Genomic DNA, 21585 nt, shown 5'->3' with positions numbered 1-21585 from the left:
TTGAGTGTGAGTGATTTCTGAAATACTGGAACACTTTTGGATCTTGCGGTCCTGTATTCCATTCTCAGGGTTAATCCCATTTTCTTTGCAGGTGTTGGCTCATCTGGCAAGGGGCTACTTTTCGATGATGCAGGTCTACTTGATGGAGCTTGGAGAGGTGATTTGCAAGTGCCTGGGGGAGGCAGATCCGTCTGTCCAGCTTCATGGAGCAAAGGTGCTTTTTTCTTTTCCTCCTTTTAGGTTCTTTGCCACATGTCCATGAGTTCTGAATTTCTTTAGGACATTTCAGGTAGGGAAGTGATGCATTCTTCTATTTTCAGCTCTACATATAAACCCAAAAAATTGATTTGGTAATAAATTAACAAAATATACCTGGTGATTTTGCTCCTATTGAGAATGCCTCTGAGACAGGAGTTGCTGAGGAAAGAAAGAAAAGCAATTGGAAATTATTTTTCCCCTTGATTTGAGGTAATCTGTAAACTGAAGTTGCTTTTTACCTCCATGGTTCTAATATTCATCTCTGATAATCTATTTCTTTTTATCTTGGCAGCTTCTGGAAGAACTGGGTACCAGCTTAATACACCAGTATAAACCAGATTCTTCCGTAGCACCTGATCAGAGAGTTCCAGTCCCCTTGGTAAGTAAATGTGTATTCATGGTTTTCTCTTTCCTTAGTGCTTCAGTCAGTTTTATTTTGAGGTTCAGTGATGGTTTCTTTCAATATCAGAAAGTATCAGAGAGTTTGGTTTCTTTCAGTATCGGAAACTATGGTTTATAATTTAGGAGGAGTAGGTTTTATTTGCATTTCATTTTATTTGCAGTTCAATATGTGGTAATGTGTAACATAGAGCCAGCAATGGAAGAACCAGTTTTGTTGCACAAAAGCTAATTCTATTACTCAGTATGTCCAAGAGACAGACTAGAATGCTGGGAAGAGCCCAGGATTTGGAATACAAAGTCATGAGATTAAACCACTTAATGAACATTATGAATATAATTTCCTTGTTATAAAGAGCAATAAAAATCCTTGACTCACTAGACTTTTGGAAGATTGAATGAGGTGTGAAAACTGGCAAATAGATGTTCAATGAATCTTAATTTCCTTAACCCCTTCACTGCCAGCCCCCTCTCCCCATTATTTCCGTTAGATTTTGTGATCTTAGATTATTTGTGTTGCCCCCACACTGTGCCAGTTATTCTCTGGAGGAGGAACACATGAGCCTACGAAAGAAACCTTCTACTTAGTGCCAAAAGCAAAGTCAGCTCAACATGAGTGAGGTTTTCTCCCTTTGCCCTCCTCAGCCTGCCTGTTCTTTTTCTCTTCACAGTTCCCATCATCCTTGCAGGGAATTAAGAAGATCTAGCCCAAGTCCTTCCCTAGACAGTCATTAAAATTGAAGTGTCACCATTTGCAGGGAGTTGTGTTGAGCTTCGCCATCAGACAGACCTGGATTTAATCCAGACTTGTTCTCTTGCTCCATGTGACTTTGGGCAAGACTCTTAACCGCTCGCACTTCGGTATTATTTCATATGTCAAAAAGGGATATACTTTCTGTGTTACTTGCCTTACTGTTGACTGATAAATTACCCTAAACACTTAGCAGCTTAAAGCCATATCTTACATTTATTCTCTCACATAGTTTCTGTGGGCCAGGAATTGCTGGCAGCTTACCTGATGGTTCTGGCTGAGGTCTCATGAGACTACAGCCAGGATGCTGGCAGGGGCTGCAGTCAGCCGAATTTGACAAGGGTGGGAGGCACCTCTTTTGCGGTGTCTCACTCACCCACATACCTTGCAGTACGCCAGGCACTCACTCGCTCCGTCCCCTGAGGACCTCCCCAGAGAGCTGCACGAGGCAGCTGGCCACCCTTGCTCAGTTGCTAAGTCGTGTCTCACTCTTTGTGACCCCAAGGACTGTAGCCCACCAGGCTCCTCTGTCCGTGGGGTTTCTCAGGCAAGAGTACTGGAGTGGGTTGCCATTTCCTCTTCCAGGGGATCTTCCTGACCCAGGGGTTGAACCCACGTTTGCTGCATCTCCTGCAGCGGGTTCTTTACTACCAAGCCACAGGGAATGCCCTGGCCACCATTATAGCAATTTAATTGAGAGAGCAAGATAGAGCTATAGGGTTTTTATGATCACTGATCAGCCCAAGTCAGTATGGGCGGGCACGGCCTCCTAAACATTAGGGGTGAGAATCCTTGGGGCCAGCTTGCAGGCTGGCAACCACACCTGTCTGTTGTCTTCTGGTTTGGGGCGAGAGGGCCCAGACTGGGGGACTGGGTGATAGGATTGTGAAGGTGAAAGAACTGGCACTGGTACATGGCAAAATTTAGGACTAAGTCCATGGGGAGGAAATGGAGACACCAAAACCCCAGGCAGATTTGCATGTGGGGCGTGATTCTTCAGGGTTTTTAAAAGCATAAGAAGGAAACTGTTAAAGGCACTTGCAGATGCCTCCCTTGAGGGGCAGTGAAGTAAGAAAATTCTTCAAAGTGCTCAAAACAAGTCTACTGTTCAGTTGAAGAATCCCCACTACGTGCACCCAGCGCTGTGCTAGAGACTTTACACGCAGTCTTACATGTTACTATCATAGAAACTCTGCCAAGTAGATGTCTTTGCCCTGCTTTACTGAAGAGGTACCAAAACTTAGGTTCAGCGACTGCCCGAGGCTGCGGAAACTCGAAGCAGCAGCTGGAGGCCTCAGCCCCAGCTCTGCGTCTTTGGATCCAACACAGCCTCTGGGCCACCCTGGAACTCCGGCCCCTGTGCCCACCATGGGGCAGGTTGAAAGAGCACCTGGCTGGGGCTCAGTTGATCTGATTCTAGTCCAGCCCTGCTGCCCACTAGCAGGTTACCTCTTTGTGCCTCAGTTTCCTTGTGTGAAAATGGAGATAATGATATATTCTTCATTTAGTTGGGCTGAAATTAAAAAGAGTTGATGGGGGGACTTCCCTGGTGGTCCAGTGGCTAAGACTCCATGCTCCCAGTGCGGGGGTCTGGGTTTGATCCCTGGTCAGAGCACTTGATCCCACATGCCGCAACTAAGAGTTCACATGCCACGAGCAAGAGACGATCCCAGGTGCCTCAACTAAGACTCAGTACAGCCTAAATAAATAAATAAATATTTTTTAAAGATGCAACGAGTTGAAAGCACGTAGAAGGACACCTGGCATATGGGAAGCTCTGTAGGATATAAGCTGTTGCTGTCCTCTTCTTGTCCCCACTACTACTGTCACTGTTGCTGCTTCCCTGTACCAGACTGTGGAAGCATCTAATTAGTTGCTTTCTAAAGTTCCTTTCGTTGCTGCTTAGGAAGTACTAGTGAAAACGTTCACAGTGAGCGACTACTTTAAGGAAAACACTCTGGCCCCCGGCGGTAGTGTGAGCAGCGTGCTGGCCCCACTGTCATCTCTCGGGCTGCACTTATAACTGTGCCCGTTCCAGGTGGTGACGTTCTGGACCATGATGCTCAACGGTCCTTTACCCAGAGCCCTGCAGAACGCAGAGCATCCGACACTGCAGGCCAGCGCCTGTGACGCCCTGTCTTCCATCTTGCCGGAAGCCTTCAGCAGTCTGCCGGTAACCTTGGGGGTGTTTTATCATCTTTAATTTGTGATGCTGAGCATGAGAGCTTGAGTTTGATTCTGACTCTTTTGAACCAGTATTCAACATCATCTCTGAGCAAAAGGTGCATGTTCTGCCTGAGTGTAGGGTGAGAGCAGTGGGGAGCAGCACTGAAGTCTTAATGTCTCAGGGGAGCTTTACCTCCCTGTGCTAAGAGGGCGGGGGGAGAAGGGAAAGTAGCACAGGCTTTGAAGTCTCATTTTAGGATTTCAAATCTAAAAGTTAGAAAATCCTAGCTCTTTGGATTTGAATCCTAGCTGGTTTAAATCCTAGTAGCTCTTCTGCCTTCTAGCTCTCTGGTTATCTTAACTTCTCTAAAACTTAGTTTTGTCACCTGTAAGATGGAAATAATGTGCGTGATAATGTGAAGCATGTGAAAATGCCTAGTTTGGTGCCTAACACATGTTGTGTCTAGACTGTTGCTTCCTTTAGCCCTTAATGGCGTTTGTATCCATTCTTATTTGTATAAATTAGTTTTTATAAGGAAGGCAGCATGATTAAAGTAGGAGAACAAAATGACCTGATTCCCACAGTGGTAGAGGTTACACGTAGTCACGAGGCTGTGTGAGCCCTGCCTTGAGTGGGTCCTCTGGTGTTAACTGGATCTGAGTTGAATCATTGTTCTCTGCCAAGTTAGCCTCAAAGACTCAGTTGTGTTCACCTCCCTGACAGTGGATTCAACACAGACGTGTCACAGTCATTTGTCGAAGGCAGTGCCTCACAACTATTTCACTCACGCTTTTGCTTGGCCTCCCTTTTTCATTGCAGAGCGACAGGCAGATCCTGTGCATCACGATGCTGCTGGGGCTGAACGACAGCAAGAACCGTTTAGTGAAAGCTGCCACCTCACGGGCCCTTGGGGTCTATGTGCTTTTTCCTTGTCTCAGACAGGTCAGTGAGCCCACATAGCTCCACCTTGCCACTTTATAGTCATTTTGTTACTCTTTGTGGTGATATAGAGCGCCTGAAGTGGACAGTAAAGGTGATTAAATTGCTTTGTAATCTGGTTACCTTAATTGGTACTAAAATATGCTAATGTCTGTAGTTCATTTAACTATTTTTCACACTGCCGAGGACTCTAGGCCAGTGAATGTTTAAATTAATGAACAATGAGAAAAAGAAGTGAAATGGGACATTACCATACAATAATAATAACTTAGAAAGTTAATAGAAATTTTAGTATGAAGAAAGAAATTTCTCCTTCACTTTTATTTGTGACCTTTATCTCACTGAGAAGTGTGTAAGTGAACAGGATGTGCTCAGAAGTGTGTTTCATTGTCCACATCTCTTCCCAAGGTGGACATCAAGCGAAGCGCAGGATTCAGAAATAACTGTCACAGGCCCGGTTATAAGATGTTTGCAAGAGCAAAATCTGTAGTCTCCTTGAATGTTTATGGCACGTATCAGAATCATGGGAGACCTTCCCCTGGAATTTTAATGAGTGTCTAAATTGTCATGTAAGAAAACAGTAAATTGATTAAATGAATTTTGATTTACAAATAAAAGTTTGTGGTAAAGGCTTATATAGCTTTTTCTGAAAACAAATTTGAGAACTTTGAAGGTAGCAGTGTGAACTCCTAAGGTAACTACAGCGTTTTGGTTTGTTTACCTTACAGGATGTCATATTTGTTGCAGACACAGCCAATGCAATATTGATGTCACTTCAGGACAAGTCTCTTAATGTCCGGGCCAAAGCAGCCTGGTCCCTTGGCAACCTGACCGACACTCTGATTGTCAACATGTAGGTGACTCAGCTCATTGTCTCGGTTGACTTCCAAGGCCAAGGTCCCAAGAGGACATCTTTGATCCTACTAGGAAGGAATTAGCAGTAATTCCCTTACATTATGTAGTCAGTCTTGCTGCTTTGTTTTGTTTTATATTTCTTCAAGTACTATTAGTAACCTATTTTTAATATATATGTATAAAAAAATACTATATGCTGATGCAAGTAATAGATCCACATTATAGAAAATGTGAAAACTCTAAAAGTAGAAAATCAAAACCTTAGTAATGGTTGCCCTATTTTTAAATATTGTATTTGTATATTTCTTTAAGTAATATATTCACAGCTTTATCCCCTAATTTCCCTCTCCAGAGGCCACTGCTCTTACGCATACACAAGCATCTTGCTTTTTGTTCCTTCACTGTATACATGTAACATGTATAAGCATTCTGCTGACTTCTACAGACTTTTTATAAATTGTTACTTGTTATTAAACAGTCGTCACTATGTGCTGATTATTTTGCCATTCCCCTGTAACTGAACATTCGTGTTAATGGAGGCTTTTATATGCATTGAACATTTTTGTGTGTGAAATCTCCATTGTGAGATACCTTTTTTGGTTACATCCCTAGATGTAGACCTACTAAATCAAAAGATGTAAAGCCTAAATAAGTTCTCAGTATAATCTGAGCAGATTTGTGGAGCTGTTCCTGTAATTACACTGAGTGTATTTGTAGATGTGTATGTTTAGGTGGGTTTTACAGTTAACATGTTTTGCTTGCTTTGGGTGGGACAGGGAAACACCAGACCCAAGTTTCCAGGAAGAGTTCTCAGGCCTCCTGCTCTTGAAGATGCTGCAGTCAGCTATAGATGCTTCCAAGGATAAAGACAAGGTAGACTGAGCGCACAGCCTCTTGTTTCTCAGTTCGGCGCTTAGCGTGTTAGTTTTACCTCACCAAACTTACCCCTGCTCAGAGGAGATTGAGTGTACTCAGGGTGTATAGTGTACACTGTACTCCATACTTGTACAGTTCTTTCCAATCTCATGAAAAATATCAGTGCCATTTGTTAGACTATTCCATGCTTGTTTTTTCCCAAAATCTCTTGGTAGAATTGACAAGTCAGAGAGATGAGCAGCATGGCTTTGAATATTCCCTGTTACACTATTCAGTTTTAAAGTGTAGACGTGCACTTTAGGGGCAGCAGACATCAGCCAAGTTCAAATCCTGGCTTGCCCTTAGTAGCTGAGTGACCTTTGGTGCATTATTTAACTTCTCTGAAGGTGACTTTCCTCATCTGTGACCTGAAAATCATTCCATGTACCTCCTTGGACTCCAAGATGCCTTTTATTACAGCACCTAGCATAGCGCCAGGCCCAAACCAAGTGCTTGACTTAGTCAGTGGTTCTAAAGACCTGGGAAGCCCTACCACAAGTTAATTCCATCAGAATTGGGTTTTGTTTTCTTAGAAAAAGCTCCCCAGATGATTCTAGTATGCTGCAAAGTTTGAGACTTTAGGCAGAAAAGTATTGGACTGGAATTATGAAACCTAGCTTTTCCAAGCCTTGCTGCAAACCAGCCATGTCCTTTTGCCCCTGGGCCTTACACACCATCTCTGTAAAACAAAGAAGATGGACCTCTCTGAAGTCCCATCTGACATTAAAAAATCAGGGCAAGGAACTGTAGAGCCTCACCTCTCTGATGGCTCAGAATGTCGGCCCCACGAGACCTTGCAGAGTTCTAAGAACTTGCACCTTTATAGGTTACATTTTTCATTATCTTGTTGCTTTAAGATGTTTTGGGCCTTCTGTTTGTTTGTTTTTTTTAAACTAAAATTATACTTTCTGACACATATCTTTGGCAAAACAGACTTCTAATGCTTTTACATCTTACTCCAGGTAAAAAGCAATGCAGTCCGAGCCCTTGGAAATTTGCTTCATTTTCTGCAACCTTCTCATATAGAAAAACCCAGATTTGCTGAAATCATTGAGGAGGCTATCCAGGCCCTGATTTCTACTGTTCTGATTGAGGCTGCCATGAAAGTCCGATGGAATGCCTGTTATGCGTTGGGAAATGTATTTAAAAATCCTGCTCTTCCCCTCGGTAAGAATGTCTCCTTCTTCTCTCTGATGGAGGACTTCTTTGGATAATACACGCCAGTCTCCATTATTAATAAAACCACACTGTTATTCATGATATTTTACTGAACACCCAATTTAAGGGAAAGGTGAGGTAAATCACGGTCTATATATTTAAAGGGGTATTGTGTAGCCACTTAAAATTACATTTATAGAAAGTTTTTGATAATCTGGGAAGATAGTTCTGAAGTTAAACAAATGAAAATGAGATATGGAAATTGTTTCTACAGTATGATCTCAATAAATGGGTAGAAAAAAGACTGAAAGGAAATTAACCTGAATATTGACAGTGATTGTCTCTCGATGGGATGATAAGTAGGATTCTTTTCTGCTTTTATTTTTCAAAATTTTCTGCAGTGAGCATGCATTGTTTTAGCAATCAGGAAAAAAGTTAAAGGGGAAAACAGACATGGGAGAAAGAGGGTTTAACTGGAAATCCCACAGGAGATGTTGGCACTGGGGTGGAATGCTGCAGGCAAGGAGGGATCTGCCTCTGAGGATGACAGGCCCTGTACCTCGGTACATCATCAGCGGCTGACAGCTGCTCTGAGGTCTGAATCACAGCCTTCAGATCCCACTCACTTGAATTGCCAGCATTTCTGAAACACAGGGGTGTCTTCCTGGAGAGGCGACTTTCTTCTGGACCAGCAGAGCCTGCATCACGTTAGGGAGGTCTGTCTCTGCTTCATGTACTGCCAGAAGCATCCAGGCAGGCCAGTTAGCTGGGAGCCTCGCGGCTCCATCCACCGAGGAAGCAGCCTGAAGTGGCCTTTGGCATTGGCGCTCACTGAAGTGTGTATCTGCCACCTGTCTTCAGAGGCAGCAGAAGAGTTGGGAAGGGCTGGGAGCGTTAAGGAAGCTGCATTTCACTCTGCTGCCCATCTGGAGGAATAAGAACTCCCGAAACGGAGCGGGCAGTGGTAGCTCTGACGAGGAATAGAGCTGGCTGACTTTCGGGGGCCAGCAGGAAGGGAGCAAAGACAGGAATCTGGGTATCATCTTCTCAGTATTAGGAAACGAGCCTCCAGTTACTCTTGAGTGCTCTGTCCCCCAGTCACTGCATAGACAGTGTTTTCTTTTCCTTTGCAGTAAAATGCAGGACCCGCTTTTTAAGGGAGAATTAAGTGAAAACATGGAAGGACTAACGAGCACTAGTGTATCTGTTTCCTTCAGCCCCCCTCTCTCTCCCCCCACTTATTTTTAAACTTTCATTTGCTCTAATGACTATGGATTCTTTCTAGAAACAGCCCCGTGGACCTCCCAGGCCTACAACGCCCTGACATCAGTTGTGACGTCATGCAAGAACTTCAAAGTGCGCATCAGATCAGCCGCTGCCTTGGCTGTCCCCCACAGGAGGGAGCACTATGGGTCGGTTGAGCAGTACGCTCAGATCTGGAATGCCCTGGTCACTGCCTTGCAGAAAAGCGAAGACACCACAGACTTTTTGGAGTTCAAGTACTGTGCCAGCCTGCGGACCCAAATCTGCCAGGCACTGATTCACCTCTTGAGCTTGGCCAGCCCCTCAGACCTGTCCTGCATCAGGGAAACCCTCGAACTGCATGGGGACATGGTCCAGTCTTTCATCCTACAGTTTTTAAAGTCAGGAACAGAGAGAGATGACGCCGGAGCACCCCACCACCCGCAGGAGAGAGACCAGATGGTCAGAACGGCCCTGGGGCACATAAACAATGTCCAGGTACTGACTGGTGACCCAGCCAAAAAGGCCATCGTGAGCTTTTTAGAAGATACCCTGACCATTTATTTTGACTCATCTGGATCTCAAGTAGCACTCTTAGGATTAACCCATCGGTGAATATTCTACCATACTTTCCAGGTGTCAGATGGAAAAAGGAAGACCTGAGCTTGAGCATCAGGTGTGTGGGGTTTAGTCTTAGGGGCAGAAACAGTCCTTTCACTGTTTATTTAGAACGAGTTAGCAGCTATTGAAATTCTTCTCAGAGGGTTCATCCACGTTGGAGAGTGTTTTCACTGCCTTGGCTGTGGCTGTGACTGCTGGAACCTCTGACTTGCGCATCTGGGAGCCAAGGAGTTGGGTTGTCCTGTGGACTGAGCAGGCTTGGGTTCCAAAGAGTGGACTCAGAAGAGTATTTTTAAAAAACGAAACAGCAGAAGGATTTAGGAGTTAGAATGTTGTATATCGTGTCTCTGGGGATTGTTTTTCTTTTGTAATAAACTAATGTAAAGCAGTGTGCCCATAGTCGACCGTTTTTATCAAGTTGCACTTACAGAAAGCTACAGGCAGAGCTGGTGTTTAGCCAGTTTGTGCTGGTTCAGCTGCATCGGTTGCTAAAATACTGAATCAGTTCCTTTCAGGTTGATAAATTGCTGTTGCACTGAGCTCCCCGAGTGGCACCCCTGGAAGCCCTGTCTAAGCCTTCCCACAGCCCTGTAAAGATGAACTGGCTTTCAAGGCCCTCTGGCCGAGGGCCATGTCCATTTCAGCCTGGCCATGACATCAGCCTCTGTCTGAATTTCCTAACACCCCTTAGGAGAATGTGGTCCCCTATGCTGAACTTTTGGTAATTTTGCCATCTTTGGATTTGTGCCTTAAAAAGGATTATTTGTTTAATTTACATGATTACAAGGAGAGGTTTTTAGATTATATTTTGATAATGCCCAAGCAGTTAAAAAAGTAGTTTCTCACCGAAACATTATTTATATTTAAATTTTGCATATGGCTTTTGACCATCAACTCTTTATTGTAAGTAATTTCAATCATAGAGATATATAATAAAAGATCCCACACTTCAACTTGATGTGGAATAAATAAGAATCAGGGTACATAGAGTGAGTTTTGGCAGAATATTATGGCTCAGACGGTAAAGAATCCACCTGCAATCCTGGAGACCAGGTTTGATCCCTGAGTTGGGAAGATCCTCTGGAGGAGAGAATGGTTACCCACAGCAGTATTATTGCCTGGAGAACTCCACAGACAGAAGAGCCTGGTGGGTCCCTGGGGTCGCAAAGAGTCAGACATGACTGAGTGACTAACTGTAGTTGGCAGTATATTATTTAACTGCAGTTATTTATCTTAAAAAATACATTTCAGAGCATCCATGTGTCCCTTCTTTTTTCTCCCTCACTCTTTCCTTTCTATGTTGCTGTTTGTTTAGAAAAAAAGGTTTAGGCAGAGACCAGGGAGCAGAGTATTCAAATAGCTGAAGTCTCACTTTTTTTTGGTAGAATACCAATTTCAAAGCTTGAGACGACCAGCACAGTAAAAACTACTATATAGAACATTCTCTAGACTTGGTTTTCTTTGGAGGATTCTGGGCAACAATTGTTACAGAGCCCATGGAACTGAGTTGAACCTGTTCCGACACTGTCTTGAAACTTAGAACTTCCTTCTCTTGAAGGAATATATTCTTAGTAGCAGCTTGTTTACTTGCTGTTTTCATAAAAGTAAAAATATGCCGTATATAACTTACTCCTGGTTCTTTGAGCTTTCACTGGTGGGTTTCTTGATAAAACATCTGTGAAATGATTTTGAATGGTTTCCCTTGCTGATTCACTCTTACCATTTGCTTACTTTGAATAAAATTTTTTTCTTTCTAAACCTTTGACTGTCTTTAAGGTTTCCAGGTTTCTGAAAACAGATGTTAATGTTTGTATTCAGGGAGAAATCAAGGCTAATAAGCACTTCCAGAAATTCTCTGAGTGCAGACTGAGGGCTTCTGTCTGGATCGGATGCTACTTCTCTTCGCCCTGTGGCTTTGTGGCTATACACCCAGGCCGAGGGCTCAGTAAAGCTGCCATCATGGAAGGCAGCCCAGAGAATAAAGGGGCAGGATTTATTTGCTGCAGAAACAGTAGGAAGTCTGGCTCTGATTCAGAATGCCAAATTCAATTCTGAACTTTCTTTTGATACATGATACTGATATTTCTCTTGATATTTAAAAGAAAAAATTTGGAGGAGGAGTCAGCTTGGCACAGAAGTCTAGAGCAAATTCATTGAATTAAGAGCATTAGGAAACATCACTTACCTTCCAACTGTTCCTGTGAAACTCACTAATAATAAACCACTTCTGGAACCCAAGGAAGATGCACACTGTAACCTCTTGCAGGTTTAGTTAATGGTAGAGCCAGTGCCCTAAGGTGATGAGAGGTTAGAAACCTCGTCGAGAACACCAGGGCAACAACTTCCCTGATTTTGGTATTTGTACGTGAATCCAGACCAGGAACAGGACCTCACCAACTAAGTGAGTTCTAGTTACTCCAGTTCATTCGGCCTTCATGTCATTAGCAGAGTGCAGTGGTTAAGAGCCTAGGCTTAAATCCTGGCTCTGCCCTCCATCTGTGAATGTTACTTAACTTCTCATGCCTGGTTTTCTCATCTGTGACATGGGGATAATGGTGCCTGCCTCATAAGGATGTTATAACAGTGAAATTTGTTTGTCATGGAAAGTTCTTAAAACAACTTTTGGTACTCAATAAAATCCAGTATTTGTTTTCCTTGAATTTTCAGAGCACCAGGCAAAAACAGTGTCAACACACCATGTGCTTTTATGATGCCGGTTGAACAGCTGGAATCCCCTGACTGCACTTCTAGGTAGTCAACCTGGATCCTGCAGGGTGGGATGGGCACTCCCCCAGGACCTCTGTGGCCAGCCAGAAACAGCCCCCTATTGGTCCCCACAGATCCCTAATGGGCATGGGAAAGGACTGCAAGTGAGTTCTGCCTCATGACCCATCCCTGAGGGCCAGTCTTGAGAAATTACAGATCCAGTTTACACAAACTTCAGAATTACACCCGTTTTTTAAAGAACAACTCTTCTTAGTAATTATGTGCTTGGGCAAGTTTCTAGACCTCTAATCGTTAAAAAGGGGATACCTACCTTGTAGAGTTTCAGGAGTCAGTCGCATAATACATGTAAAGCATTGTACTGGAGCCGGCACAGAGCAGACGCTGCCCTCATTACCCTTTTCTTTAGTTTCCTCCCTGGGCTTGACTGTCTCCTCGTTAGGGTGAGATCTCTGGAGGGGATCTTGGGGAAGGAGCTACTAATCTACTAGTACAGTCCTTGAGTCCTCGGGTCTAAACTAAAGCTCCACTCTAGTGGGTGAGGATGTTATATTCAGTCAGTTCAGTTCAGTCGCTCAGTCGTGTCTGACTTTTTGTGACCCCGTGGACTGCAGCACGCCAGGCCTCCCTGTCCATCACCAACTCCCAGAGTTTACTCAAACTCATGTCCATTTAGTCGGTGATGCCATCATACCATCTCATCCTCTGTCATCCCCTTCTCCTCCTGCCTTCAATCTTTCCCAGCATCAGGGTCTCTTCAAATGAGTCAGTTCTTTGCATCAGGTGGCCAAAGTATTATTATATTAGGATTGGGCCAAATTCTCAGCAAACCAGCATTCATTTGCCATTTCTGCCCAACACTGCCAAGGACCCTTGCACTGCCAGCAGTAACAGTAGCCAGGGGGGAGGTGGTGGCGGTATGGCCTCTCTGGGACATAATTCAACGAAAAGCACCTGTGTTGGGGAAAAGCCCTTCCCTTGAGAATTAATTGCTCTGCAATCTATTCTGTGACCTACTAGGATTGACTGTAGGAACACAGGTGTTTTTTTAAATTTAGAAGTTCTATTAATAGGTCAAGTAATTACCACCTTAGTAGGTCAAGTAAGAAAATGCACATGGTCATTTTATGGATACTGAAAGAGCATTTGATAAAACTTAGTGTCCTTTTCTGATCAGATTTCCTTTAAAAGAGAATTTAAAGATATTTCATTAACGTCATAAAATATTTCTGTCTTGAAGAGTGACTTTGCTAAAACCACAACCAAGACAAGCAAGTCTATCATCACCACTGTTACCTAACATTGTGTAAGATTTGATGGTCAATATGATTAAATAAACCAAAAGCAGAATTTTTCAGAAGTTTTTCAAAGATTCCAAATTAGCATTATTTGTAAAACACGAGTCTGAGAGACTGAATTCACGAATCATTATTTGTAGAAAATCAAGAAAATCAACTCCAAAAATAACAAAAGGTTTGTAAGGTAGCTGGTTACAGATTAGGCCAAAATCAATAGCTCTTCTATATATCAACTATAACCAATAAGATTTTATGTTTAAAAGATCTCATCGCAGTAGTAACAAAATATCAGGAGTAATCTAACCAAATTGTAACACAAGGATTTTGTGAAAAAAAATTTTTTAATTGGAATTTTTTTAAATGTCATTGAAGAAGACATTTTTTAAAAAATGAGAAGATATACCATGTTCTTAGATAGAAGGACCCAAAATTATTAAAAAAACAAAAAAAAACTATGTCTCTCTGAATCCAGAAATTTAGGTAAATTCCTATCAAGATTAAAAAAAATACTTTTAATGGCAAAATGATTCTAAATTTCATCTGGAAAAACAGACGTAAAAATTCAAACCAAGGAATTCAACTTTTAGCCACCACATCGTGCCTGGGTGGAGCAGGGTGGGGGTAAGGGGGGAGGGTGTGCAGGGAGAGAATTTATCCCTCAATCAGAGTACCCTAGGGGTGCATCGCGTTTTTCAGCCTTTGTAAATCCACGGCTCTGTTTGTGATATAAAAATCCATCTGTCATTCTCACTCCAGTGCTAGTCCACCCTCTCCCTCCCACTGAAGGCTAGAGTGCCAGGACTCAATGCGTGCAGCTGTTGTCTGGAAAAGGAAAGCGTAACAGGAGAACCAGGGAAGGAAAGGGGAACTCAGCACCACCCAGCGGACAGTAAGTTTGCTGTTATTGCCCCCGGGCATCTCCTGGCCTGGACCCCAGACAGACAGAGTCCTGGACCCGCACACCACGCAGACAGAGCTCCCAGAGACACGCTCTATTTCTGGTCCTCGGATGGAGCATGAGGGACTGTGTGGGTCAGGGAGAGAGGGGGACACCCCTGTTTGTGGCTTCTCTCCCCTCCCACCCCTGCCCCTTGGCAATCCCGATGCAGCCGTGGCTGTCGCAGCCAGGCAGGTGCCTAGAGCTTCAGGGAGGGGAACCCTTCTCTGACCAGAGGAAGTGTTGTCCCAACAGCAAGAGAGTGAAGCCCATTGCTTTCTCTTGCTCTCTGCGTTTTTCTTGCTTGATCTCTTGATGTGGGAATATTTTGTTGATAAAACTATGACACCAGAGGGAAATTTGAAACTTTGGAAATGAAGGAAGAGTAATAGATGTGGGAAATATTTGGATAAATAGACCGTTTTTCTCATCTTAAGCTTTTCATAACATGTACAAACTTCTAATATTGTCTGATGGGGTCTTCAGTGAATATAGGTATGTATGTGTGTGTGTGCTCAGTCGGGTCTGAATATGTGAGACTCCCTTGAACTGTAGCCCACCAGGCTTTTCTGTCCATGGAATTTTCCAGGCAAGAATACTGGAGTGGGTTGCCATTTCCTATTCCAGGGGATCTTCCCAACCCACGGATCGAACCCTCATCTCTTGTGTCTAGTGCGTTGACAGGCAGATTCTTTACCACTGTGCCACCTGAGAAGCCCCAATTATTCACGTAAAATCACCATCTAACGAGGAAGGGTAAAGAGATCTATATGGTACTAAGATTTCTACATTTCACTTGAACAATAAAATGTTAATTCCAAACAACTTATGAAAAGTTAAGTATTTTGTAGTTGCTAGAGAAACCACATGCACACACACACTACACAAAAGATATATTCAAAAACTCACTAGGTGATTAAGGTGGAGTATTAAAAATTATTCAAATAATCCAAAAGAAGGCAGGAATGAAAAACATAAGGGACAAATAGAAAACCCAAAATAGTAGATGCAAGCCTATCAACAATTACATTAAGTTTAAAAGGTCTAAGTATACTAATTAAAAGAGATTGTCAGAATGTAAAAATACCCAGGATTTGTGCTAAGGCTAGGTTGATTCAGTCGTGTCTGACCCTGTGTGATCCTGTGGACTGTAGCCTGCCAGGCTCCTCTGTCCATGGTTTTCCAGGCAAGAATACTGAAGTGGGTTGCCATTTCCTTCTCTAGGGGATCTTCCCGACCCAGGAATCGAACTCACGTCTCTTATGTCTCCTGCACCAGCAAGTGGGTTCTTCACCACTACTGCCACCTGGGAAGCCCATCCAAGATCCAACTATATGCTATTTATAAGAAACTCATTTAAAGTTAGTAAAGTTTAAAAGGAAAAAAAGAAAACTATACCATGCAAATATTAGTACTAATCAGGAATAAACAGAGAAATTGCATAAAGATAACAGTGTCAGGTCACAGACAAGGCCTAACAATCCTAGATGGCTGTGAACCTAACAACATAACTTCAAAACACATGAAACAAAGACTGATGGAACTGAGAGGAGAAACAGCTAGTCAGCAATCACCATTGTCGACTTCAGCACTCACTCCTTTCTCAGTGACCAACAGAACAAACAGGCCATAGTCCGCATCATGAAACAGATCTGGACAGATCTGAAAGAGTAGAAATCATGCCAACTATGATCTCTGACCATAATGGAATTAAGCCAGAAATCAATCACCAGGAAATCTCTTAAGTACTTGAAATTAAATAATATACTTCTAATTAATCCATAGGTCAAAGGGGGATGTCTCAAAGCATATAAGGAAATACTTGAAAGTTAACAAAAATGAAAATATGACATATCAAAATGCATAGGTACAGTTAAAGCAAGGCTTCGATGGAAATTTATAACACTCAGTCGTGTCTGATTCTTTCGACCCCATGGACTGTAGCTCTGCCAGGCTCCCCTGTTCACGGGGTTCTCCAGGCAAGGATACTGGAATGGGTTGCCATGCGCTCCTCCAGGGGATATTTCCAACTCAGGGATTGAAACTGCATGTCCTACATCTCCTGCATTGCAGGCGGTTTCTTTACCCCATTGGTTGCTTTTTATTTGCCAAGCACAGAAAAGATCCTAGATGCATTACAGTACTTCTTTTTCTAACACTTAAATAATCCTATTATAAATAAGAATATATTTTGCATCTATTTCTGTTACTTAAAAGTTTTAACTTTTTTTGGTTCTCTGATTTCTTTCAGTAAATATTCTTTTTTTAAAGTTGAGATATTGTTGATATATAGCATTATATATGATAATATATATAAATAAACAAATATATAAATAAACAAATATGTAATACATATATATGTTATATATACAAATAAACATATAATAAGTTTCAGGTGTACAACATAGTGACTCATAATCTTTAAAGGTTATGCTCCATTTATAGGTATTATAAAATATTGGCTATATACCCTGAGCTATATACAACATATCCTTGTGGCTTATTTATTTTATACATAGTAGTTTGTACCTCTTAATCTCCTACTCCTAGTTTGCCCCTCCCCTGTCACTTTCTGGATTGATAGCCACTAGTTTGTTCTCTGTATCTGTGAATCTGCTTCCTTTTTTTGTTATATTCACTGGTTGACAAACATTCTTTTTTTTTTCCATTTATTTTTATTAGTTGGAGGCTAATTACTTTACAATATTGTAGTGGTTTTTGCCATACATTGACATGAATCAGCCATGGATTTACATGTGTTCCCCATCCTGAACCCCCCTCCCACCTCCCTCCCCATCCCATCCCCCTGGGTCATCCCAGTGCACCAGCCCCGAGCACTTGTCTCATGCATCCAACCTGGACTGGCGATCTGTTTCACACTTGATAATATACATGTTTCGATGCTGTTCTCTCAGATCATCCCACCCTCGCCTTCTCCCACAGAGTCCAAAAGTCTGTTCTATACATCTGTGTCTCTTTTTCTGTTTTGCATATAAGGTTATCATTACCATATTTCTAAATTCCATATATATGTGTTAGTATACTGTATTGGTGTTTATCTTTCTGGCTTACTACAAACATTCTTAAAAGTAAAGGCAGCAGCGTGTCTTGGAAACTCAAACTGTAAACTATAGCAATGTAGCAGAATGGCCAACAGATGGAGACAGAGGACACAAAATGATTCAGACGCAGGCCTTTCACCAAAGCTGTTTCTCAGGCTACAGCACCTGAATTTCAGGTTGCTTTCATTAATAACAATGGTTCTCAAACTGGACTGCACATTGGAATTACTTGGGGGACTTAAAAAAAATACCGGTTCTGAGTTTAGTGATCTGTTGTTGTCTGTCACTAAGCCATGTCCAACTCTGTGATCCCATGGACTATAGCACGCCAGGCTTCCCTGTCCACTCTCTCCCGGAGTTTGCTCAAACTCATGTTCATTGAGTCGATGATGCCATCCAACCATCTCATTCTTTGTCACCCTCTTCTCCTGCCCTCAGTCTTTCCCAGCATCAGCGTCTTTTCTAATGAGTCGGCTCTTCATATCAGGTGGCCAAAGTATTGGAGCTTCAGCTTCAGCATCCGTCCTTCCAATAAATATTCAAGGTTAATTTCCTTTAGGATTGACTGGTTTGATATCCTTGCTGTCCAAGGGACTCTCAAGAGTCTTCTCCAACACCACAGTTTGAAAGCATCAATTCTTTGGCACTCAGTCTTCTTTATGGTCCACCTCTCACATCCATACATGACTACTGGAAAAACCATAGCTTTGACTATACAGACCTTTGTTGGCAAAATTATGTTTCTGCTTTTTAATATGCTGTCTAGATTTTTCATAGCTTTTCTTCTAAGGAGCAAGCGTCTTTTAACTTCATGGCTGTGGTCACCATCTGGAGTAATTTTGGAGCCCAAGAAAATAAAATCTGCCACTGTTTCCATTTTTTTCCCTATTTTCTGGTGTATACTTTTGCCATGGGGAGGTTTAAAATTGCACAAATGATTCTAATTATAGCAACCTGTGAGGCCAACTACTTAGAACACACGCCAACAGGAGGTCTCAAGCTGGTATGTTTCAGAATCATGTAGAGGAACTTGTGAAAAACAGACACCCAGGCTGTTATATCTTCATTCTTTCAAGAACCAGTGCATACTGAAATGTTGATGTATCAACTTAGTGAAAAAGTGAAAGTGAAAGTTGCCCAGTCATGTCCAACTCCTTGTGACTTATTATAGTCCATGGGATTCTCCAGGCCCGAATACTGGAGTGGGTAGCCTATCCCTTCTCCAGGGGATCTTCCAGACCCAGGGATCAAACTGGGGTCTCCTACCTTGCAGGCAGATTCTTTACCAGCTGAGCTGCCAGGGAAGCCCATCAACTTAAGACAGTTACATATATAATCAAGAATAAATCTTGGATTTCCCTGGTGGTCTGGTGGTTAAGAATCTATCTTCCAGTGCAGGTTCAGTCCCTGGTTGGAGGGCTAAGATCCCACATGCTGCAGGGCAGCTAAGCCCGCCAGCCCCACCTAGAGAAGCCTGCACACTGTAGCTATTGAGCCCATCTGCTCTAGAGCTGGTGCTCCGCAACAAACAAAGCCCTTACACCACGACTAGAGAAGGCCCCACACTGCAATGAAGGGCCTGAACTTTGCAACGAAGACCCAGTGCAGCTAAAAAAAAGGACTAAATCTGGTACAGTCTCAAAACTGGATTCTGATTTATCAGAGTAACATCAGACATCAAATGTTTAAGAACATTTTATAGAACAATTTTAATTGAGAAAATGCCAACCATGAACTTGATTTACCCCCTGGAAACAGAGAGGTGGGCTGGGTCACCCCTCGACTGTCTGGTGTCACACAAGAGCAGGTTCCTAGACTGGGCCAGCAGGTTCCCTCACCAGAGAAACCCAGCCTACACATGGTGTCAGGTTCCAGAAGTTTACAGCCGTGTTTGGGCATTCCGCCGCAGGACATCAGGAAGAAGTAGAGCTGCTCCGGCAACTGCAGCGCAGCCTTCATGAGGGAGGCTCCGCCAACATGTTTCCACTTTCCTTCACCAAAGCATTTAAATCATTTTAGTGTTAGATTTATATTCTAAATAACATTTCTCAATTTTCCATATTATCCAAGTAGCGAATCTTCATTGTGGAACTTTAAGAAAAAACAAAACAGTAAGTCTATGTAAGTAGGATTGAAGGCAGAAGGAGAAGAGGGTGACAGAGGATGAGGTTGGATGGCACCACTGATTCAATGGACATGAACTTGGGCAGACTCTGGGAGATGATGAGGGGCAGGGAGGCCTGGCCTGCTGCAGTCCATGGGGTCGCAAAGAGTTAGACACAACTGGGTAACTGAACAACAACAACAAATACCTAAGTAAAAATGTCTTGAAATTATCACTGTTATCAGGACCTCCCTGGTGGTCCAGCGTTAAGACTTCGCCCTCTGATACAGGGCTCGATCCCTGGTCCACAAGCTAAGACCCCACATGCCTTGTGGCCAAAAAAAAAAAAAAAAACAGTGTTGCAAATTCAATAAAGACTTGAAAAAAACTGTCTAAAAAAATCACTACTACCATTTTTATATGTTTCATGACATATGGTACATGTCTGTGTATGATATACCCTATACATATGGATTCACATACACTTTATGTGTATGTGCACATAAACACTCTTCCAGATATATTGTGGGAAAACAGTCAACAAAATTGTGGTTATAACCTGTATACTTTCTTGTAGCCTGTCACTTAATAATATACAATGAGCACTAAATATTCTTCTAAAACCTGACTTCAACAATTTCATAGATGTTAGAGTTTTGGGGGGATGTGTGGTGTGAGGCAGAGACATACTCCATGCCTTCCCAAGCAGGCAGCGGGGTGCTGAACCACTGATGTATAGAAACAGTAATCACATCATCCTTCCGCCCGGGTCTGCCGTGCCTCCTTGCCCAGTTACCACACTCTTATCTTCCCTGGTCTTCATCCCACTGCTCCTCTATCCTCATGCTGGTCCCAACCCTCTTTAACTCTTGGACTTTGTAGTAGGAAGTTCAGTAGCCAGATGACCCACCAAACAAGCCTGGTTCTGCCCTTGCTTTCTTGACTAGACAGGGCTCTTGACTCCACCTTTTGCTTGGGAATCTCAGATGCAGCTAATCATTATTGAGCATTTAGTATTGACTTTTAAACACTTCGTATTTAAGAGGAAATGAACATAAGCTGTAAGAGGAAGAAAAGGTATTTTTTATTTTTCCGTTTAACAAATGTCCATAAAGTACTTTTTCTGTAAGGTCTGGTCTCCTGCCATCTTTGTTCTGCAGAATCCTTGCCAGGCCAGGAAGACTTGTTCCTTCTCCACCTCTGGGTCCTTCCTCACGTGTTGACAGCTGAGATGGCGGGTGGGCCAGTGGTCGTTCTGGCAATGAACCTGACGCCGGAACCTGGGCTCCAGCTTTCCAGGAGCCCATCTGGTACATGACCTCACTGGCCTTGACCACCCTCTGCCCGCATGACGCACGGTCACCTGCTTAGGCCATCAGTTCCCTCTGCCCTCCAGCCCTCAGCTCAGGTCCTCACCTCTTCCTGAAAACTATGACAACATTCTCCAAGAGGGCCCTCAGTCACCAGCAGGTCTGTGGGGCTCCAGTCTCCTTTCTCAGCTTGTTCAACCTATTCTCTGACCCACCGGCCACCAAGCTGGTTCCCTGGGGCCTTCATCATCCCCTTCACATGGCTTACAAGAGCCTTCGTGGCTGCCCCCCACCTCCCTGTCATCACCAGCCCCCCAACCCACCCAGCCCCACATGGGCTCCAGCCATATGGGCTCCTGTGGGCCCAGGCCTTGGTTCACCCTTCAGACTGCGCATTACAAGCTCCCGCACACACCGCAGGTCTCAGCAGACACACGCACCCTTTCCTCCAGGGCACCTTTCCTGAGCACCTGTGAAACGAGGATGTTTGTGGTGTCAGCTCCTAGGGTTGATACAGGACTGAATGCGACAAGCAAGCCGCTGGCAGAGAGCCCAGCGCTGAGAAGCCCTAGCTGAATGCCAGCTCTTGTCATTCTTTTTACTACGATTCTTGCATCTCTCACTATCATGGACCACAATCGTTTATGTGGCTGTCTCCCGGCTCGACCTGGAGTTCCTTGGGAGTTCGCGTCGCATCCCACCCACCTTCCATCTCCTCCCCCATCTGGGGCTAGGTCACACCTATAGGAGACTCTCAGCACGTGTCTCTTGAATGACAGGTAGAGATATGAATGTCCCCATTTTCCAAGCAGAAAACTGAGGCCTACGGAGGGGAAAGTGACTGG

The 21585-nt window shown here is 43.4% G+C and overlaps 1 protein-coding gene across 2 annotated transcripts in view; it reads left to right on the top strand.

Moving 5' to 3' along the window:
- HEATR6 (HEAT repeat containing 6) overlaps positions 1-9698 on the top strand; it is a 30803-nt gene extending 21105 nt beyond the window's left edge. Inside the window, exons 13-20 of one of the 2 annotated variants that reach the window (XM_043902987.1) lie at positions 92-214; positions 551-637; positions 3447-3581; positions 4395-4517; positions 5243-5367; positions 6146-6242; positions 7247-7451; positions 8728-9698. In XM_043902987.1, coding sequence (XP_043758922.1) covers positions 92-214; positions 551-637; positions 3447-3581; positions 4395-4517; positions 5243-5367; positions 6146-6242; positions 7247-7451; positions 8728-9299 — 1467 coding nt within the window. In that variant the 3' untranslated portion in view covers positions 9300-9698. The remainder of the gene's footprint in view (positions 1-91; positions 215-550; positions 638-3446; positions 3582-4394; positions 4518-5242; positions 5368-6145; positions 6243-7246; positions 7452-8727) is intronic. The other variant, XM_043902988.1, reaches the window with a different exon arrangement.
- The last annotated feature ends 11887 nt before the right edge of the window (positions 9699-21585 follow it).

Source organism: Cervus elaphus, chromosome 5, assembly GCF_910594005.1.
Source record: "Cervus elaphus chromosome 5, mCerEla1.1, whole genome shotgun sequence".
Lineage (NCBI taxonomy): Eukaryota > Metazoa > Chordata > Mammalia > Artiodactyla > Cervidae > Cervus > Cervus elaphus.
Note: the sequence above shows the minus strand (reverse complement) of the source record. Positions and strands in the feature narration are given on the sequence as shown.